The 21,936-nt window shown below is 41.1% G+C and overlaps 2 protein-coding genes across 5 annotated transcripts; both read left to right on the plus strand.

Annotated features, from left to right (window-relative positions):
- Positions 1-3,589: 3,589 nt before the first annotated feature.
- Positions 3,590-5,141, plus strand: LOC126377421 (uncharacterized). Of its 2 annotated transcripts, none has more exons than XM_050025163.1 (4): positions 3,590-3,825; positions 3,906-4,058; positions 4,267-4,446; positions 5,027-5,141. In XM_050025163.1, exons 2-4 carry the CDS (start codon positions 3,923-3,925, stop codon positions 5,098-5,100), a joined length of 390 nt encoding a protein of 129 aa, XP_049881120.1. In that variant the 5' UTR covers positions 3,590-3,825; positions 3,906-3,922; the 3' UTR covers positions 5,101-5,141. The 2 variants fall into 2 exon arrangements, with proteins under 2 accessions (XP_049881120.1, XP_049881119.1); XM_050025162.1 differs by having other exon boundaries at positions 3,592-3,774.
- A 3,243-nt stretch (positions 5,142-8,384) lies between these two features.
- LOC126377412 (nematocyst expressed protein 4-like) lies at positions 8,385-16,476 on the plus strand. Of its 3 annotated transcripts, XM_050025148.1 has the most exons (4): positions 8,385-8,542; positions 14,364-14,526; positions 15,339-15,398; positions 16,292-16,476. In XM_050025148.1, the coding sequence occupies exons 2-4, from the start codon at positions 14,418-14,420 to the stop codon at positions 16,366-16,368; spliced, it is 246 nt and encodes an 81-aa protein (XP_049881105.1). In that variant the 5' UTR covers positions 8,385-8,542; positions 14,364-14,417; the 3' UTR covers positions 16,369-16,476. The 3 variants fall into 3 exon arrangements, 2 of the variants coding, with proteins under 2 accessions (XP_049881105.1, XP_049881103.1); XR_007567849.1 differs by lacking the exons at positions 14,364-14,526; positions 15,339-15,398; positions 16,292-16,476 and adding exons at positions 9,338-9,754; positions 11,048-11,390 and having other exon boundaries at positions 8,389-8,616; XM_050025146.1 differs by lacking the exons at positions 14,364-14,526; positions 15,339-15,398; positions 16,292-16,476 and adding exons at positions 9,338-9,754; positions 11,048-11,388 and having other exon boundaries at positions 8,392-8,542.
- The last annotated feature ends 5,460 nt before the right edge of the window (positions 16,477-21,936 follow it).

Genomic DNA, 21,936 nt, shown 5'->3' on the forward strand with positions numbered 1-21,936 from the left:
CTATGCGCACAGAGCTCTATGCGGACCCGGAGATGGAAATTGGCTAATTGAATACCTGTTCATCCTACGAAACGTCAAAGTATTCATTCCCACAGAAGTTAGGGTGCGACGCGGTCTCATATAAACTTCACTACCCGCTTCTATGTGCTCGGGTGAGAACCCTCAGCGCTCCACATTTGTCCGGCCAAGTAGTTAATGTCGCTTACGGCAGATCAGTCACGTTAAAATAGAAAAGCTTGTGTGTGCATCGAACTTAATGCGTTGAGTTTGAGAAGCGACGGGTTCTGTATAATATGTGATATAAAATTTGTATAATAAATTGTTAATGCCATATTGAATATACCAATAGTAGAATTTTTGATTGTGTCGCCATGATGATCGTCACTATAGTGGCTGCAGGTTGCCTTCCGATCACTTGTGGCTCTGCCCACCCTGTTGCGGGTTGCGGGCGTGATGTTATGTATGTATGTACGAAATGTCATATTGCAAGTACCTTTTAATATACCTACTAAGGCTCAAAAGTACTATTTATAATAAAGTTGTACAAACTACATTGAAATTATTGTTACCTGGTCATGTTATGAAAGTTATAATAAACGACAATGTATATACTTAGTTATAATTAATTAGTTTTTTATAAAAATAAAAAAAAATATTCAAATAATAAGTTCACTTGTTTTATTATAAAATTGTGTGACCTTTAAAAAATCTTTTTCTTTTGGCAATGGGTTGTCGTTACGTGAGCCACGTCAGGCCTTTGGCGGCTCAATAGTAACCCTGACACCAGGGTTGATGGGGTTGGTAATCCACCTCACAACCCACACGATAGAAGAAGAAGAATAAAGAATAGGTAAATACTACATAGAAGGGTATCTCTTTGGCCCGCACCATTTAGTATCGGGCGTCCGTCTCACCCCTTCTGGCGTGTTACTTTAGTCTTAAATCGCCGTAATCCACTACGGAGTGACGGGGAGAGCGCGCGGACTGCGTCTCTCTCGCACATGCGCGGCGGCACACGGTAAGAATGGGTTTTTGTATGGTGTGTCAGGTGTGCAACCTATAGCCCTTCTTTGCCCGTGGTCCTACTGCGTTGTGCTACTAGTAGTACCATGGGGATTGTTTTTGCCCGTGGTTCTATCAGTAGGACTGTAATAGAAATATTATTATTTTAGCAAGAGAAGTGTGTCAGGATCGAAGCAAATGGAATTCTATAGTCTCTGCTTACCCCGGTGGGAAATAGGCGTGAGTTTATGTATGTATGTATGTATTATTTTATATTTCAAATTGGAAGTGGATTCCAAATCAAATTTGTTTAAGGTGGTCTTATTATTCCTAGTCGAACTGCGGGCAATATTACTTGTCCGTAGTCCTACTGATAGAAACACGGGCAAAAAAATACCCATGGTACTACTAGTAGGACTACGCAGTAGGCCTACGGGCAAAGGACCGCTATACCAGCGCTTTTGCCTACTCCTTCGGGAATACCAGGCGTGATATAGTCAAGTTATAACATATTTTATAATAAAAACTGCGCAGCATAATTACCTTCTACGGCTAAATACCCAGTGCGGCTGTAAGTTGATTTTCTGCCGATTTGTGGCTCTGCCCACCGCCATGGTAAACACGGGCGTGAACGCTGATTATATTATTACGCCGGTGCATCTCTCGAGTCCACCGACAAGAGCGCAGCTCTTAAATAGAGAGAGAGATCTCAAGTTGTAACGGAACCGACCCCAATAACCAACATAATTATATTATTATTATTATATTCAAAGGCTCGGTGAAGCAAGAGTGGCTGGTACTTATGTCATGCGATGGATGTGTTTCTGAAGACCTCGACAGTCAGAGGTCGTGAACATACGTTTTATTGTTCTATGATATAATGAATGTGTTACTTTTTATACGAATTTCAAGGAACTTTACACCACGGGTATCCCATATTGTACGGTAGGTACTTAGAAGGGTCTTTACAAAAAAAACAAAGAAAAAAATGTCATAAACAGCACGTCCATAACGATAACATGTGCAAGTGTTTGCTATAAATTGAAGGGTTTTTTGTGTAAAAGGATACGAGAACAGAAAAGTAATTTTTGTCTAAGTGGCTAGCACGACGGGCATTCCGACCCAATACAAGGCCCCTATTCTAGGCTTGAGGACGTGGTGTGGGAAGGAGGTTAGCTGGACACGAGGATCAGGGACTTGTGATTCGGACGTCGGAGGAGCAGGCTGTGGTCGGAGTGAGTGTAGGGGCTGACCAGGTGACTGAAGAGGACGAGCCGAGTACCACAGCAGAGAGGGTCTTCGTGGATAAAGCTATCTGAAACATCAATTTCAGGACCTGAAGTAAGAGCGTGTAGGGATAGGGTTGGTTACGAGATTAATATCATTGGGGGCGCGATAGGTTAGTTAGAACAGGTTAGTATACAAAAAATATTTATAAACTAACCTTCTGGAGTATGCTCCATATCCCCTCCGCTTGATTGAGGGGAGGCCTGTGCCCAGCAGTGGGACGTATGTAGGCTGTGTATGTTATGTTATGTATGTAAACTAACCTTCTATTTTAGGTGGACAATATTATGCTTTATTATAAGTAATCTGATCCGTGCTTCGTAAGGCACGTTAAGCCTCTGGTCCCGGTTACTACTTTGTAAGTATGTAGTCGTTACACGAGTCATGTCAGGGGTCTATGGCGGCTCAATAGTAACCCTGACACCAAGGTTGATGAGGTTGGTATTCCACCACTCAACCCACACGATACAAGAAGAGTAATCGATTGTTACGCCTATTTTATTTATAAATGTTTTCTGTGTTGCGTTGATTTCTCTTACAGGTATTTATAGGTATTTATAAGTCGAAGTAGGTGATGATAAGTAGAGATGTATAGGGGTAGGCTGGTGTCTAAGGGGTGTTACAAAGTTAACGTAAAAATACATGGTTTTCACGCTAATGTTATATTTAGCGCATTTATTTTAATTAATAAGGTAAGGAAAATGTGGCTACTATTGTGTCGCAATGAGCTCCTTGTAAACACAAGCCAAGTTCTTTAAATTTATATTCTAACATTATTCTTAATGCAATAAAAAAAAATGCGATACGTATTATAATTTTAGAGAAATATGTGGACTGTCATACATATATACACCTGTGCGATTAAGCACACGTGTTTAGAAGCCCACTCACCTAAAGTTCCAAATCAAATTGATCACACATCACCAATTTAAGAGCCACGCTCTTGTCGGTGTAGCATTCTCCATTCTTGTATATTCAAGACCAATTCCTTAACCCCCTTTAAGACACGACGTTCGCCTTCTCTTTAATCTGTTCCATGTAAGCTCTTCTTGGTCTTCCCAAAAAACAAAAAAAGAAATTGATGAACCTTCCTTTTTGAAATCGGTTAAGTATAAAAAGGCCCGTGTAGCTTTATAGTTCTGTGAATTTACCAGTATTTATACGATTCAAGTTCCCTCCTTACTGCCGCGTCTGCATAAGACACTGCTCTGTAACACAATATACTCAGTCGACCTGTGCAATGGTACAGACTCATACGCGTCCAAACGTACACCCATCCGACATATACAAGACAGGCTTACTGTGGTTTTTCAATAGAACTTGGCCCCTAAACTACATGTATTGTAAAGGAAAACGAACGTAAATTCAAGTTTTATCTCATCTGTTAATAATATTGCAGTATTGGAGTAGGTATTTGCATGTTTTGTAAGCTGTACAGTTCTACAGTTGTGCACATAGACGACGATACAGTGCAGTTGTACGAGGGTACGCTGCAATAATAGCTTCAACTAAGCTTCGGTCTTCTCAAGCTGCGAGGTGAGTAGATGTTTACGACACACTTACCTACTTCGCTTCGGCTCACCAGTCGCTGTTGACATGTTGTCGATTTCCATCAGCGCGGTGAGCGGCGACAATGAGCGGGTCGGACGTGGGTCACACGTGGGTGTTGCGGCGCGGGATCAAGCTGCTCCTCATGGTGGTGATCATAGTCATCGCGATGGTCATCTACGCCATCTTCTGGTGCTGCAAGAAGTGCGGCTGCATAGAGGGTACTGTCTATACATACTTATAATAATAAAAATACTTTATTGAGCACACAGGACACATATACCTACATACAGAAACAGAAAAAAAATAAAGAGTGTCCCTTACATTATTATTGTTTATTTTAAGCCAGATGTCTCTTGTCTAGTTTCAGCGATAATACGAATGGTGTTCAATTCCGGTGCTCTTAAGTACCTATAATTTACTTTTCAGAGAAAGAACAGCCACCTGAAGCGCCGCCAGCTGACCTGGCAACAGCTGACTATCCGTGTGACACCGCCAGCGTCCCGCTGTGCCAACCAGGGGCACCTTACAACCCGACTGCATATCCCATAAACCCGGGAGCAACACCTTATAATTCGACCACAGCGCCAAACTACCATCCTAGTGTCGGTGAGTTTAATTAAACATGCTGTACTTGCTTCCTGTTTTAGCTTTCGATAGTATCAGTTGGGCTAGCTTAGTTCTCTGCAAAGTTTATCGAGCATTCAAAGTGTATCACTCACCCTGACTTGGAGCTGGCGTAAGCCACGCGGGACCTTCGATATTATTCGCCGATAACTTTACCAACACTGCATAGATCTGTCTATCCTTGATAGGGCTCAAGGCAATACTTAAAACTTCTCAATCGGCACAAGTATAGTCCGAAATTCACTAGTTCAATCGCCGATTATGATAATTAGTTCGCAAGACGAACGCTAGGCATCATGGCGCCGACTGACAGTGTGGAATCACTCCGAAGGTAGCGGCAGATATTGCGATTTACCCACTTATTGAATTAATATGAAAAATTCTCGAACACCTACTAATTATAAGATGCGACAATGTGTATGTCTGTTTGTTTTCTCTCTCACGAACCACGTCTAAACAATTTACTTATCTACTAACAGGGCACGGGAGTGCGCTCTGCCAAGTCGAGTTATCTTTTTAATTACCAAGTTAAGTTTTAAATAATTGCATGTTTTATTGGCAGTGCCGCCATCGTACGAGGGCGCCTCAGCGGGGCAGCCACAGCCACAACCACAACCCGTGATTGTGAGCTACTAGCCACCAGCGGCACCGACCGGATCCACGTATTTATCGTCCACACAATTATGAAATGATGGTGATATGATATAAATGATGATGATGATGTCAGACAACGCACCTGTCGTATGTGAAGGAAGGCACTATCTTTGACACTAATTTAAGTGAATTGCCACCATTGGTTTTTATTTTTGTTTCTTTATATAATTTAAATAAGTACAAAAATATTTTTTCAATATAAATAATAAAAAATATATTTGAAATGAATATTCTACGACTGAATATGATAGAGCGTTCGAATATAGAGTGTGTGCGTGTGGTGTGTGTGTACGTTACGTGTGTTATGTGTTTCATTTTATAGGTACTTATTTTAAGTATTTTAAGTTTTTAAGTCAGTTTTAGCATGGTGTAACTGATAAGTAGTTTTAGTGACTGGACTTATAAATAATATCAAACGAAGTAGTAACGTGTTATACATCAATTAAAAAATATAATACTTATCTAAAAAACGCGTTTTTATAGATATTTGACACATGTAATGTTTGTGTGTGCTTTCGGAAATAAGTGAGCTTAGTGTGATGGTACAGTAAGTAGCAACAGTGTTATATAGTTGAAGTACTTAATTGATTTTTATTGTAACATTAATGTTAAGTACATATTGTTTGTGACAATAAATATTTTTTGTAAATACCTAACTTTTTGTATTAATACACCTCCCCACATTTCCTAGTGACCTGTCACTAGGAAATAGCTGGTTAATATAGGTATGTATTTTCTTCAATCCTTTCCTCAGCAAAGAAAAATACGGTAGTAGCGTCTCCCTATCGTTGTTGTCACGGGGTCCGCTTACCTAACCTGAAAATTTGACAGGTCCGGTTTTTTACACAAGCGCCTGCCTGTCTAACCTTCTAACTGCATACCACGAAGGGAAAACCAGCCACAAACCTCTGAAGCGCATTTCTCGGGTGTTTCCTCACGATGTTTTCCTTCACCGCTGTACACGTGACAATCATCTATGATCCAAACATGACTTCGAAACAAGTTCGAAGATCATTGGTTAGACCGGTGCTGGGGCTATGATAACAAGTACGTACCTACGTTAATATGTGGGTATAAGATGTTATATTCATTAATGATGGCTACAAACACCATCTTCGTCTATTAGTTAGAGCTCTTGGTTCTCGATTTAGACGTCCCGAGTTCGATTATTGGTGGAGGGCATATAACAAATATTAATGTGTGATCTCTAGTTTGGTTACGACAATTGCAGGATAAATATCACGCGACCTACTATTTACTCAAGTAAGTCTATGTAGTTGTTACATGAAACATAGCAGGGGCTTTTGGCGGCTCAATAATAAACCTGACTCAGAAAAAAATTTGGTTGGCTTGACTTGATACGGCTCACCATCTATCACGTTGGTCTAACAGTAAGCTCGGTGAAGCGTGGGTACTCAGTTCATCTTGTGATGGATGTACCTCTGACTACCCCAATGGGGATACAGATCGTTATGTTATATTGATAAACGCCGTGCGTCTATTGGTCGAAATCCGCGTAGATACTGAAGCCATGCACGCCACAGTCACCGGAAGTGAATACACGTGATCTCACGCCCGCAATCCCTAATGGAGCGGGCAGAGCCACGAGTAAACAGAAGACGACTGGAGCCAGTCTTGATACGAAGCATATTCACCTACTAAGATGTTGTGAAAACAGAATATTAATCCATCGCCTATACATAGATAATTATGATGGTCCATCATGGTCCTCTGTCGGGTTTTACGACATGACGGGCGTGGAAAATCCTCAGTGGTCATTAATTTTACCACAATGGCTGTATAAATAATACAATATGTATAATATTGGGTGGGATTTGATATTGTTTTACATTTGTTTTTTATACAATATCAAAAGTATTTTTCCTTGTGTGTCTGTGTTTTATCGGAATTTGTATTTTAAGCTTTAATTAAGTATGTTTTAATATCAGGAAAACGGAATATCCATTGTTCACAACACGATTGCATCGTTGCATCGGCTATTGTTAGCAAGTTTGGTTTAAAATTAATAATTAGAATACCTAATAATTATATATATGTACTTATGAGTAATTCATTTACACTGGTAAAGACGTTTGGTTACTCTGTTTAAAGGTCATCTTATTAACAGTGATATTTTATAGCAGTCAACAGGCGAAGTGTAGGTGTATCAACACAACTACTATCGTCTGTGCGTCGGACATTATATTCCCTGGGCTTCTGACTCACTACATGGTCAGTTATCAACAGGTGTAATTGTGAGTAGCAGGAATATTATTCATAGCTTTGTAATAGCTCTAGATAAGGTACTATACACACGTAAGTACATAAATATTGTTACGCCTCTTCGCAGAGACCATGAAATTCTTTTTACTACGATCCTGACATAACACTTTCGCTCCTTCCACTCATCATACATACATTCATACACAGCCTGTATCCACCCACTGCCGGGTATAGGCCACCACTCCCAAAGACACCACCACACACCAAAGACTAAATATTAAATTATCCTTTTTATAACCTCGTTAGGTTAGGTCAAGTACTTATACTTAACAGATACTTTATCGCACACTCAGGAAATACAAACACTTAAATAAACACTCTGGTATTTGTAACGTGAAGCTGCACAAGAAACAACAGAAAGTATTCGGGGGAATTCCCTACAAGTTTCAAATTTCAACTGAGTTGTCATGATTCTGAAGGTTGCAGTTAAGAACGGTAGGTAGGTATCTACTTACTGTAAACCAGCAGGTTATGTCCCCGCGGCACGGCAACCGAGGCCTATGATCGATATCAAAAGGGTTTTGACCAATTGCTGTTCGACGTCTATCTACGTAGATAGTATTCGCTGCGTCTGTTGGTCGAAGTCCTCGATATAAGTCGTGCGGGACGGTTGCCATGCCGCGAAGGCAGAAAGCACATTCTTTCACACACCTACTTATGTAGGTGTGTAGATTTTGATAAGAATGAAGGAGCTGGTGAAAGTGTCGCGTCACGAATTCGGGATCGTAATCGAAAACCGTGGCCTCTTATATCCATTACTACCTGGTCGATCTACAAGATGTCCCGTTAGTTACCTAAGATAACTCTTTGCCAGCTGATTAATATTATACAGGGTGATAGTGACCACGTACAAATATCAAGTGGATTTTTCCATCGCAAAAGTATAATTGGAAATAATTTAAAAATACAAAAACTCATGAATTTTGCAACGGAAAACTCCACTTGAAATTAACTCAGGATGATGTCCCGAATCATCCGTCAGTATTCGTAACGGTGTCACTGACACCCTGTATATTATCCCTCCATTCCAGCTCAGCCACCATGGAGGGAGATGCGCGGACGATGCTCCTGTGGGTGTTGCTGGCCACTGCGGTGGCGTGCGCCGCCGCCTGGGGCTGCAAGCAGTGCCTCTACAGGGATGGTATATATAACACAAGCTCATCACTACATCCCACTTGGGGTAGTCAGAAGTACATACATCGCAAGATGAACCAGGTACCGAGTTGCGATGAACCTCATCGAGGTTTTTGTTAGACCAACGTGGTGGTGAGCCGTGTTGCCGTCTATAATGGTCGCGCCAAATTATGTACGGTCACGAGTACTAATATACCTATATACACTTTGAAACCATGTCACATTAACTTTTTTGACAAATTAAACCGTAAGTCTCATTACATTTGTCAAATATGTTAGTGCGACAGGGTTCTAAAGTGGGTACATGATATTGCGCATGACTGTACTTACGATAAATTAATAACTAATTCAAGCCCGGTACTCGGCCCGGAGCTCGAACCGGTGCTCCCCGTTTGAAAAGTAAGCCACCTGTGGACCACACGACCACAAGGAATGTTCAATTGCCTTTAATGTCATTTGTATTTTTAAAATTTTGTATTTAGGGGGAGTCCTGTGCAACAGTGCGGCGTATAAGTATAGGCTGTTTACGTTGTGTTTGTCTTAAATTGTATTCTTTTTAAAGTATTCGGTATTTAAAATCAGAAAGATAAAAATAATGAGGAATAATATTATTACTACTTATAGAACGGCAACTCTCCGCTCCCCACCAGCGGCTGAGCTAGGTTTACCTCACCCCCCTCGAACATAGTTTAGACTTAAATCGATACGATAACGTCAATGTGTAGTATCTGTGTAAAACGAGGTGTTTTGTGTGAAGTGTCCGGGGTGCGCCTGCGTTATTTATTCCAGTGATGTATTGTAGATATAAAGCGGAGGCGAGGAAGAGTGATATCAAGGCCAGGTGACACCGCGTCCCCGGGCCAGGGACCACAACCTGAACACTCCACCATCAATGCTAGCAACCAGGGGTTACCAACCAGCAACCCGAATGTATACTCTGCACATCCAAGCGTACCAACCTACACGCCGCATTCCCACCCGACGCACCCAACACATCAGACGGTGATACCCTACACGACCTCATATCCCGCGAACCCGGTAGCAATCAACAATCTGTCCGCATGTCCTAACAACCTGTATCCTAACCCAGTACCGATAGTAAACCCAACGGGATATCACATTACCCCGGGAGCACCTTATAACCCACCCTTTAATCCCGGGAATCCGGGAGAGACTCCTTACAATCCGACCGCCCCGGCCGGACCATACCCGCACGTCGGTAAGTGACATTAGAAATCATTATTCGCTTAGGATGGGTAGTTACAATGGTATAAGTCAGTGTTAGAGATACCCTATCCTGCTATTCTTCTTCTATCCTGTGGGTTGCGAGGTGAATTACCAACCTCATCAACCCTGGTATCAGGGTTATTATTGAGCTGTCAAAGGCCCCTGACATGGCTCATGAAACGACTACTTACATCAGTAAGTAGTAACCGGGACCAACGACTTAACGTGCCTTCCGAAGTAGGTACGGATCATCTTACTTTTGGACAATCAGGTAGCCTGTAATGTCCTAACTAAACTAAGGATCACAAAGTGATTTTTGTGATATGTCCCCACCGGGATTCGAACTCGGGACCTCCGGATCGTAAGCCCAACGCTCAACCACTGGACCACGGATGCCGTCTATTTATTATTACCCTGCAAATACCTGTCAAAAAATAATAAATTACTCAATGATTAAAGGCGATTTATTGAAAAAAAAACGCAAGTAAGTACATAAACTTCGCCTAGTGTGGTGTAAAAGAAGATAACTGGCAGCCAATGAAGTTCTAGATGGATATGCAATACAATACAATACAAATACACTTTATTGCACCAAAATAAAAAGAAATAATTACAAAAAGTCCCCGATAGTCGGGATGTCCGAGTCCCGATATGATGCCGCTTTGAAACATTCACGCACGTAACTTAACGTAACGGGCTTGGCGTGCTGTGACTGCAATAAGGATACGTTGTACTTTTTTTTGACGTGACTTGTTGTAGATTTGGCATATGGTATTAACTATTTGGCCGGACAAATGGGGACAACGTTTAAGATAACAGGCCTGAGGGCGCCCAGTTGGGAGCGAACCTTGGCTCAGGGCGTTGTCTGAGAGGAAAAATATTTGAAAGAATTAATCGACTCTTGCGGGGCGATAGCGATAAGCATTGATTGAGGGAAATCGTCGACCACGCTGGGGTCGGTATCGGGGTCCTGAAGTGTTTGGTGTCGCGAGCTGATTGACTGCCTCTACGGCTAAACAGATACGTTGTACCCTGTTGTACCTATTTATTATATCATGCAAAGACCCGTCAAGGTGAACGCGCGCCTACACACGCCACAGGAGCCGCACGCGCCGAAGTCTTCGCATTTTGTGGCAAGGTGCGGGTCGTGCGGCGCGGATAGATGCGCGACATGGCATACGATGCGCGTGTCGCTCCAACGGCGTGTTAAGGTGCGCGTCCTCCTTTAAAAATAGAGTACAATCGAGTCTTAAATATGTACTTACAAGTTGTGTTGTTGTTGCAGTGCCGCCGCCGCTGTCGTGCGAGTGTGCCCCCAACACGGGTCGGCACCCCGCCGCCACATACTGACTCCACATCCATCATCTACCAAGCGATATCCCGGTCTTCACGGATTCCGTTTATCTAGCCTGACTATTTGACAGATCCGGTTTGTGTGTCGACTACCAACGTGTCCATCCATAAAATCTATAATTATAATTGGGCGGAAGGCAAGAGGGAAACCACTGCCCTATTTTTCCCTAAAAAAGTAGCATGGAAAATGCTGCACCGATAAGAGCGTGGCTCTTAAATTAATGATGATGATGAATTATAATATAATATTTATTTTATAAGTATTTCTCTTCCTTTGTATTTTTTTAAATGTACTTAAAAGACTATTTTTTCACTGCATTTAATGGATGGTGATAAAGAAACATTAGAAATTTCGTTCTTATAAGTAGATATATAATTAATTAAGAAAAAAATAGTAAAAAATCTTAGTAATAAGTTTTGGTTGATCGAGGGGAGGCCTGTGCCCAGCAGTGGGACGTATATAGGCTGGTTATGTTTATATCCTGAAGAGGTAGGCAGAGGGTGATAGTAATCATTCATAAATAAATAAATAAAAATAAATAAATATTAACTCCGCCTAGTGTGACCCCATCACATGCTAATCCTGCACTTGGTGTCCTAACCAAATAAAGCACAGCCGCAACAAAGTGATTTTGGCAATTTTATCTTCGGGAATCAAACCTGGACCTTTAGATCATGCGCCGAACGTCTAGGTCACGAACCGCTAGGCCCATTATTATCCTCGAAATCATTCCTGGTGGTAACCGAGTAAGTATAATATAAATATCTATTTAGAAGACAATGAGTGTGCCCGCGGGAGGGGCGCGCAGGCGCCGGTTGCGGCGCCGCGGAGTCTGGCTGCCGACCCGTGACGTCATTGACATCAGCATCTCGCCAGAGCCGCCTCTGGGAGCACCCCGGACCCTTCATACAATAAACCTCTTATTATTTATTATTATAAGTACATAAATAAACATAAGTAAACCTAACTCAGCTGTTTTGTATGGACATTTTTTTTTTGACGTGACTCATTGTATATTTGCCGCACATGGCAATAACTACTTGGCCGGAGCTTGTCGGACCAATTACTTAATGTCATTTGAGGCAAATATACAATGAGTCACGTCAAAAAAAACCTCAACCGCTGGTGGGGAGCGGAGAGTTGCCGTTCTATATATAGGTAACATTATTCTTTACGCTATGTTCTTGGCCAGACAACATCCGTGGTATTCATGCATATATTATACAATGGTGGGCAGAACCACAAGTAATAAAAGACAACTTGCAGCCACTTCTGATACGAAGTCACTTGGACATGATGAACCTTCAATACTACTATCCCTTTGTCGGATTTGACGTCATGCTCGGGAAGACAAGCAGCTGCTTGTCTTCCAGCTGACGTGCTATATGTTTGCTTATCTTGCAGTAAATTTTGATAAATACGAAAACCTACGATGACTGTCCGTCCGTTTGGCGTTTACGACCTATCACTGTTAGGTATATTGGGGGCATTTGAAAGAAAAGAAACAAAGAAAAAATATTTATTCGGCAAAACATTCAGGGTGTTAGTGACATCGTAATAAATAAATACTAAGGGGGATGGTTCAGACCACGATTCTGAGTTAATATCAAGTGGAATTTCCTATCGGAAATTCATGTTTTTTGTGTTTTTTTTTTTATTATTTTCTGTTCCATACTTTTGCGAAGGAAAATTCCCCAAGGGGAATTACAAGATAAGATTGATGATATCAAGATATCATCTCAGAATCATGGTCTATATCAACCCAAAAAAGTTTTCGTTACGATGTCACTAACACCCTTTGTCATTAATACTTAGAAGTATTAATTAAATTACCTAATAAATATTATATATACTTAATGTTGAAACGGCTTCAGCCCTGCAAATCTCACACCCTAGCTGTAGCAACTTGGCTAGGCCCTCTGGTTACGTCCCTGCGTCGCTGCTCCGTCGCAGTTTGGTATTCGTGCGGTACTAAGTACATATAGCTACTTCTTTACGTCCCTGTTGAGTTTATTTCAATATACAATCGTTCTCCAACTTCCCTTAGAATTACTTAAGTGCTTGAAGTTTTAATAACAAAAATAAATGAGCAATAAAACGAAATACAAAATGTAGTGTGTGAAAGTGGAATGTGTAAGCATCAACATACAGTTAACCGCGACACTACAAATGATATTGGGTACTTATGACAATCTATCCTTATTATGAAGACTTAGGTACATATCTATTTGATTTTTGTTTAAGTATATATACTTACACCCCTCATACCTCGTCGTTGTACCTCGTTGACATATATAAACAGCCTCCCAATGGGTCAGTGGAGGTGTTTTTACGACCAATAGTCAGGACCAAAACCAGGGCCAGTATCCGGCAGTCCAGCTTTGATTCCTGACAGGGATATTGTCGATATATTTGTGAGACTGTAAGGACAAGAACATTACAGGCTCGAATCACGTGCTTATCTGAAAAAGTGAGATGATTAATCATCATCATCAATTTAAGAGCCACGCTCTTGTCGGTGTAGCATTTTCCATTCCAGTCTATCAAAGGCTAATTCCTTGACTTCCCTATAAGACACGACGTTAACTTTTTCTTTAATCAGTTCCATGTAAGCTCTTCTTGGTCTTCCCCTTCCTCTCTTTCCTTCTAGTTTTCCTTCTATGATTAATAACCTGGTTGAATAGCTGAATAGTCTTTATGATACAGTGGTTTGGAAGGCACGTAAAGACCTTGTCTACATACTTAAATACCAGCTCTGTGGTTTTCGAGATTAGACGGAATATACAGACCACATTATATTCTGCTTGTCATTCTTTTTTTAAGTACTTTAATAAACATACATAAATGCTCAAGATCAGGGGTAGGAAGAGACCAAGGCATTCCACTTACTACGATCCTGACCCTGATACACCAACTTCGTTTCTTCCACTCTCATCAAAGACATCATACATACATGCCGGTGTAGAGTACTGTTGACCTGGGGCATGTTTAATAAAACTTACAATTGTATATTACAATGACAATTTGATGTACATTGCGGAGTTTGTGATCACAAATATTTTGCAGTTTCATATTAGCTACGTAATGAACACCAAATTATCGTTGTAATTTACAATTGTAAGTTTTATTAAACAGGCCCCTGGCCTTTCTTTAAAACATCCTGCATCTGAACGGTTCTTCTAAGTCTTCCTCTTTTTCTTTGATTTTCCTCTTTTCTTCGATTGATTTCTTTGATAAATGTCCTCAGGCAGCTGGTGTGACTGCTGATCACTCCGAGCTGGTAGAGTGACGCTGGTGGGGTATGGAGTTGGCGGTGGTGGTGGTGGCGGCGAGCCTGGCCGCGCTGGTGGGGGTGGGGCTGTGCGCGGTGCTGTGTGTGCGGCTGTGGGCGCTCTGTTTCCCTAATGACGGTAACCATAGCAACGTACATGCTTTAACATATAAACATAACATAGGCGTCATCAATATCTCATCTCATCGTATATAATATTATGAAATATCAGTCCACCTATTTGCACACTACTCTGCAGCGTATTTATGTATACCTATGTCCTCTCTCTCTGCTAAAGGTTTCCTGGAAGAGATCGGTTTTAGCGAAAAAGCCTCCTGTGCCCTCCTTTGTATAAGTTGTCCTGTAAATGTGTTGATGATTATGATGAAATGTCTTGTAAATGTGTGGACAATAAAGTGTTATATTAATATTATGTAAGTAAGTATGTCGTTTCCATATCTCGCCCCTCTGGAGTCCCAGAGTCTTGGATGCGTGCGTGGGGCCGAAGCCAACACGTAGAGGCCCCTTAAGACAATTTAATCTAAATGTTGTGTGACACCAACCGGCGATTATCCCTGTATGCACTATGGGAGTGCACCCAAAGACAATCCCTGGTTCGTATAGGACTATTGCAGATTATGGGGACAAAGGGATCTGGGTTATTGGGTGGGTTAGTGGACCGAGATACTGGGGCTATGGGGGACTATGGCGCCTGCTCGAATAATGTTAATAACAAAGATACAATGAGCAATTATTGTTATTATTAAGTTCACGTCTATATCTCAATTGGGGTAGTCTGAAGTACATTGATTGCAAGACGAACTGCGTACCCAGACCTCGCCAAGCTATCTTTTAGACGACATACACACGGTCATGCTTCAACACACGACCGTAATCTGTATCAGGGTGGGCGGAGATACAAGAGAACTATGCAACTGATTGTTGTTCCAGAGCCGGAGGCGCGCACCGTGCTCTCCAACCCGACCTCGTGGATGATCGCCTCCTACCCCAGTAAGTATAACATAACACTTAAAGGTTGCCTGGATGAGATTGCTACTTAGGAATAACGCCGCCTATTGCACTCATTCTATTTCTCTTTTGTTTTGTATTTTCCTATTTGTGCAATAAAGTATTTGTTATGTTATGTTACAATATAGCATCACGCCTGCATCCCCGTAGGGGTAGGCAGAGGTGTACAGTATTACACCCACTCGTCACCAGCTATGTTTTAAATCCCATTTAATGGTGGCGAGCCTATTGTCATTAACCTGGCATGAATATTGGAAACCACGTGATATAAATTATCTACGATCCAAATATGAATTCAAACTTAAAGTCGCATTCAGTGGTTTAAAGCCCGAGATGGGATTCAAACCCGTGTCCCCACGATGAAAGTCACATGTTCTCGGAACAGAGCTGTCACAGTTTGATACCTTATTTATTGTGTTTGGATGCACCATTAGCGAGTGGCAAATTAGATAGTTAGCAATTTGGCTAGGCCGTCAGTGTGGTGTGTTGGTTACAGCGCGGTTGAGGAGCTCGGTGGCGCAGCGGTAAACGCCCTCGGCTTGCGATTGTTGAAGTTAAGCAACTTTCGCAAAGGCCGGTAATAGGATGGGTGACCAGAAAAAAAAAGTTTTCATCTCGAGCTCCTCCGTGCTTCGGAAGGCACGCTAAGCCGTTGGTCCTGGCTGCATTAGCAGTCGTTAATAACCATCAATCCGCACTGGGCCCGCGTGGTGGTTTAAGGCCCGATCTCCCTATCCATCCATAGGGAAGGCCCGTGCCCCATCAGTGGGGACGTTAATAAGCTGATGGTGATGATGATGGATGCGCCATTAGCGAGTGGCAAATTATATAGTTAGCAATTTGGCTAGGCCGTCAGTGTGGTGTGTTGGTTACAGCGCAGGTGGTGGCGGCGTATCCGGACCCCTGGGACGAGCGCTCGCCCGACGTGGTCGTCTACCGCACCTGGACCTGACTGTCGTGGACCTGGCCGCACACCCTCGACAGCCACGTGTTCACACGATGTACACAAAATTATATTTTGTATTCAATAAGTTGCGTATTTATTTCCCTTTTGATGGTGTAGAATAGATGCAATGTGATATATAAATGCGTAATATTTAATTACCTCTATAATAATTAGGTATACAATCAATTAAAACGATACTTATCAATATAAATTAATAAAAGGTAAACTATTGTTTTATTTTAAATTGAAGCGTAAAAAAAATATAACATAACCAGCCTATATACGTCCCACTGCTGGGCACAGGCCTCCGCTCAATCAAACGGAGGGGGTATGGAGCATAATCCACCACGCTGCTCCAATGCGGGTTGGTGGAGGTATTTTTAGGGCTGCCGGGACCAACGACTTAACGTGCCCTCCGAAGCACGGAATCATCTTACTTTAATTAGTTTTTAATTGAAGTGTACAATTTAATATTTCTAGTAGGTAGGAGAGATGCTGTAAAGAGTAGAGAGAGATCGCTCCGGACAAAGAGGGATGGAAAAGCACCCATGCTTTTGCCTGGCCTTTGCCCAGCAGTGGATAGTAATTCCACTGATACACAACAAGGTTCGTTTTATTAGTAATGTGGGTTGTATGAAAGTGTCATTGATATACCTACAACTAGTAATTGACAAAAAATACATTCTGGTGTGGTTATTTTCTTCATAACCTCTATTTCTTTCAATTAATTTCATTTCGGAGAAAAAATAACTTTTTTTAACACAATTTTTTACCTGGAATGAACCTAGGTGTTTTTGCGAGATTTTGTTAACAAAAAGCACATCGAAATGTAATTTTTCATAATTCATAATAGAAGAGCTCTGTCACCCACTAAAGACTTAATAATAATAATAGTGTTGATGAGGTTGGTCATTGACTTTACAACCCACAAGAGAAAAGAAGACTCGATATAAGTATTACTGTGTGACTCGCACTTGGTCGGGTTTTTCCACAAATCCGAGGGGAAATGGTGAGTAAGACTAGAAAAAAATATACTGATCATATGTGTTGGGAACAAGAGATCCTGTTGGAGAGTGTGTGTAGGGCGCATGCGCGGGAAGGACGTACCGCCGGCGCCGGCCGCCGTCGCGACGCCGCCCGTAGGGCTGCCACACACGCAAAATAAAAAATAAAGCATTCAAGGAAGGAATATTTTATTTTATTTTTGAACAATAAGGTCTCTGTTTTGCATTTCTTACATATTTCCTATTTTATGTACCTTGTGTTCTTTGTGCACAATAAACTATAGTTATCTTATATTATTTGTAAAATACCTACTCATCCGACATAGTCGTTACGTTTTGAGAAATTCCATTATAACTAAGTATCTTCTAGTGGTACTCATAATAAACTCATGCGCGTATAAAGACCGCGCGGGTAAAGCTAGAAATACTAATGAGACATCTTGCAGCTAGTTTTGGTACGAAGCCATCATCATCTATGTCGTAAATTTATATAAGTATGTTTGTTTCCTTCGGGGACACAAGCGCGATACTATGTTGTTGCATTAACTTTGTTTAGAAAAAGTGTCTGTAAGATGCCTTGATACCTTTTGGCTCTGCTAAAATCTGCCAAGACTTCCCAAAGCAATAAATCATCCCGCGCCAGACATCATTATGGTCCCGTGTCGTGTGATTAGCGGCAGCCCTGTAGTGGCGCCGGCGCGGCGCGGCGGGCTCACTTGTTGCCCCTACGTCTGACCTCACGTCCTGCAGGACATCTCCCTTCCACTGCTTCACGCACTCGTCGGCGTGATCCACTTAGTTTACTTCTCAATAGTATATTCAAGAAATCACTATCATTTTCTCACATTTCCTCACCTAATAAGGGAATATTTTGTGGATTGTGAAAGTGTAAAGTTGTTAACTGTACAAAAGTTTAGTATTTTTTAATAGTCTTCAAAAGTAATTGTGTGATATGTGGAACCGAGTGATATCATTCATCATAATATTATATTGTGTAACTCAATAGATTCAGGCGTGACTTCGGAAGTCCGTTATAACTAAAGGTAAATTTAGTACCAGCAATAATATTTAAAACTACTTACTTAAAAATTGTTATGTTGTTATTGTTAACTAAAAGTAACTTTTGGTGTTGGCCTTGCTTTTACTGTCTGCATGTAATGGTAGAGGGCGGGATGATTATGCTATATTTTAGAAATACGTAATACCATATTAAACAATATGATGATTTTTTGTGGTGCGGATCCCCGCTCAGAATCGTACCTGGTGCAACGCACATCTTGGCTATCCAACGCGGAAACGCAGCTAGCATTATGGGTACATTTGCACTAGGTAGGTACGATTGAAGGCGGGCTTTTTAAGTGAGATTTAGTTTAAAAAAAAAATACTTTATTGCACACAAATTTACAAGACATTTACCGGATAAACTTATTTTAAAGTGGGCAAAGGCGGTCTTATCGCTAATGAAAAAAAAACCAAAGCATTTTATAAAAAAATAGTTGCAAGACGATGATTTGGCCAAGAAATAATAGTGAAGTTTAGTTTTGAAGATAGCCAATTACTAAGTTTAACTGTTAATTTTATATAATTTGTTTTATTTTTAGTTTTTTTTTTTAATTATTTTAGTTTTATTTAATGTTATATGATGGACTGATATAGTAGGTCATTGTACTAATGTTGTGGTAACAAAGTACCATATCTAGTAGTTTAGTTACACTACACGATACCCTAAGGGATCTTAAATTATTTGACGATGTTCATACTTAAGTCGAACATCGAGACAAAATATAAAAATACGTCAAAAAACAAATATTGCCAGCAATTAATCTTTTTCAGATTTGTAAATGTATAAATTTATCCATAATTCGTATCATTTCAGAATAATTATGTAAGGCTAAGTTGGTACGGTTAGGGACCGCTTGACTTTTAACATTCCTAATGTGCCTACTTACCTTTTCATTTGAGTATCTATATTTATCTTTGGATCAAGATAATCAAGTATAAACTGATGGCACGATGCAGAGAGTTGAAACTTGATTGTCTGCGAGGCGTCCCGCTTGTTACACGTGATGCAGTAATGTTCTAGAATGTTCCACTGACTGTAAAGAAGACTTTGTCAGGTGTGAGTACCTACCCCTTTAATCGCTATTAAGTAATATCAATTAAGCCTTTAAAATGAGATGGATATTATGAAGCGTAGGTGGCAGGTGACCTGTCCATTGGTCATTATTATACCTAATGGTCCATTAAGTTAGAAAGGTATTCAAAATTCAAAAATTCAAAAAACTTGTATTCTTTTTATTTAGATTTGCAATTTATACTAAGTTTTTTTACGTTTTATTGATATTGTAGGCATAAAATAAGGAATATTAGTATATGCCGTATAGAACGGCAACTCTCCGCTCCCCACCACCGGCTGAGCTAGATTTACCTCACCCCCCCGGTATTACTTTAGTGTTCAATCGTATGGCGTCAGACGTCACACACACAGTATAGATGCGTCAATGAAGTGTCCGGGGTGTGCTATGGATTCTATGAAGATTAATAATTTGAAATTGGACTTTATATATTTCGTGTTACAGTATGGGGTCGGTGCGCGGCGGGCCGCGGCGGCCCAACACGACGGCGTACTTCGTGGCGCTGGCGGGCATCCTGCTGCTGCTGCTGCTGCTCTGCTGCTACTTCCTCTACTTCTGCGTGCGCAAAGTCAAGGGTCTGTACCCTCACTGTCGCAACTTATACTCTCTAAATATATAATAATCGACGACAGCTCTGAGGAGTCTGTGTTCCGTGACAACCATGTTTGAAAACGCGTGATTTGCATCGCAGTGTCACGGGTACAAATCCCGGCTTTTTGTTAGGCCAAGTAGTTAATGCCATCTGCGGCAAATGTACAATAAGTCACGTCAAAAAAAAAGAAAATCCCGGCTCGGGCTGTAAACCACTGAATTAAACTTTAAGTATTAATTATTGCATCATAGATAATTGTCATTACGTGGTTTCCGCGATTTGTGTCCAATTAATGATAATAAGCTTACCTCCTATTATATGGGACTTAAAAAAAAGTAGGCGAGGAGCGGATGTAATACTATACAACTCTGCCTACCCGTTTGGGGATACATGCGTGATGCTAATATGTTATATTATTATATAATAGTGGTGTGTTCCCTTCTTCAGAGCTAACCAGCGAGGACTCTCCCCTGAACAGCGACCCGCGCGAGCCCCGCGCCGCCCGCGACGCCCGCACTGCCTACCCCGTACAGCCTGGTGAGTACATATTAACTCATGATATGTATTCCTCTTGAGGCACCCAAAGAGTAACGGATACGCCACCCGTTTCTTGTTTCAGCTAGTTGGTTGCAAACTTTACAGGATGTTAATGACATTGTAAAAAAATCACTTAGAATCAGGAGCTAAATCATCCCCCTTTCTGTATATTAACTTAAGGTATCATCCTCTTTCTACCCGACTGCAGCGAAGTAAAAAGGAGGATTACGTATTATATCTATATAAATATGTATTTTTATGTCTCGCAGTGGTCCGCGAGGGAGCGACGGCGATGGCGGCGCTGTGCAAACAGCTGCCGGCGGGGGGGAAGGGGGACACGGTGTTCCCCACCACCACCCCCACAGCTCCCGCCGCCCCGGTTCCTTTAGTTCCTTCAGTTCCTTTAGTTCCTCCAATTCCCGATGGCAAGCCGCCGGCGCCTGCCGCGTGCGCGCGATTCGATGCTGTAGCCGGTAGTTAAGACTATTCTAGTTTTATATTTCGAACCTTTTTTAAATGCTCATAACACATATTTTGAATAAGCTCCATATGATATTAGTTAAAGATATTATTTATATTGTAACAGGGAAACATATACGTGTGTAGCATGCTACGCTTGTTTCGTAGCTGCTACGGCGTAGTTGATATCTACGACTGTAACTGAACGTTACGTATTAGTTCAAAATTTTGATAGGTAATTGTTATTGTAACTTTATTGATTGTTAAAATTAATAGCTATTTGTTTAACAAGAGAAGAAAGTTAATCACGAACTAGCGAAGTGACTTAAAAACACGAGACATAAAACTTTACTCTCGTGTGAAGCATACACCTTTTCACCTCTGTCAGCGAGAAAAATTGAATAGGCTATAGCTAAATTAAGCATTACAAACTTGGAGGGTTAAAATACCTCATAGAAGCAATAATTATTGCAATTTGACAATTGCGCATATATACATACAACTATGTGCGCAATGTCGCGAAATGTCAAATGTATATTGCTAGATGAATTGTTTCGATGTGGCCTTTCTAACCCCCTGTTCTATTAATTATTTTGGAGTAATGCAACATAAGATAATAAAATGTGATTTCCCTCCCCGCGTTGACACCCTTATCACACTGGAGAGGTGAAAATAATTTTGTTAAAATCTTAACCGCGTAAAATAGATCTGTAAACTTTTTACTAAATTATCAAGAGAATGTATGGAAACGTTTGTTAGTTAATTAGAAGAAGGTCAAATAACGTCATAGCTATCTTCGGAGAGCCGCGCTCCCCATTTGTCCGGCCAAGTACTGTACGCCGTCCAA

The sequence above is a fragment of the Pectinophora gossypiella genome, chromosome 23, assembly GCF_024362695.1.
Source record: "Pectinophora gossypiella chromosome 23, ilPecGoss1.1, whole genome shotgun sequence".
NCBI lineage: Eukaryota > Metazoa > Arthropoda > Insecta > Lepidoptera > Gelechiidae > Pectinophora > Pectinophora gossypiella.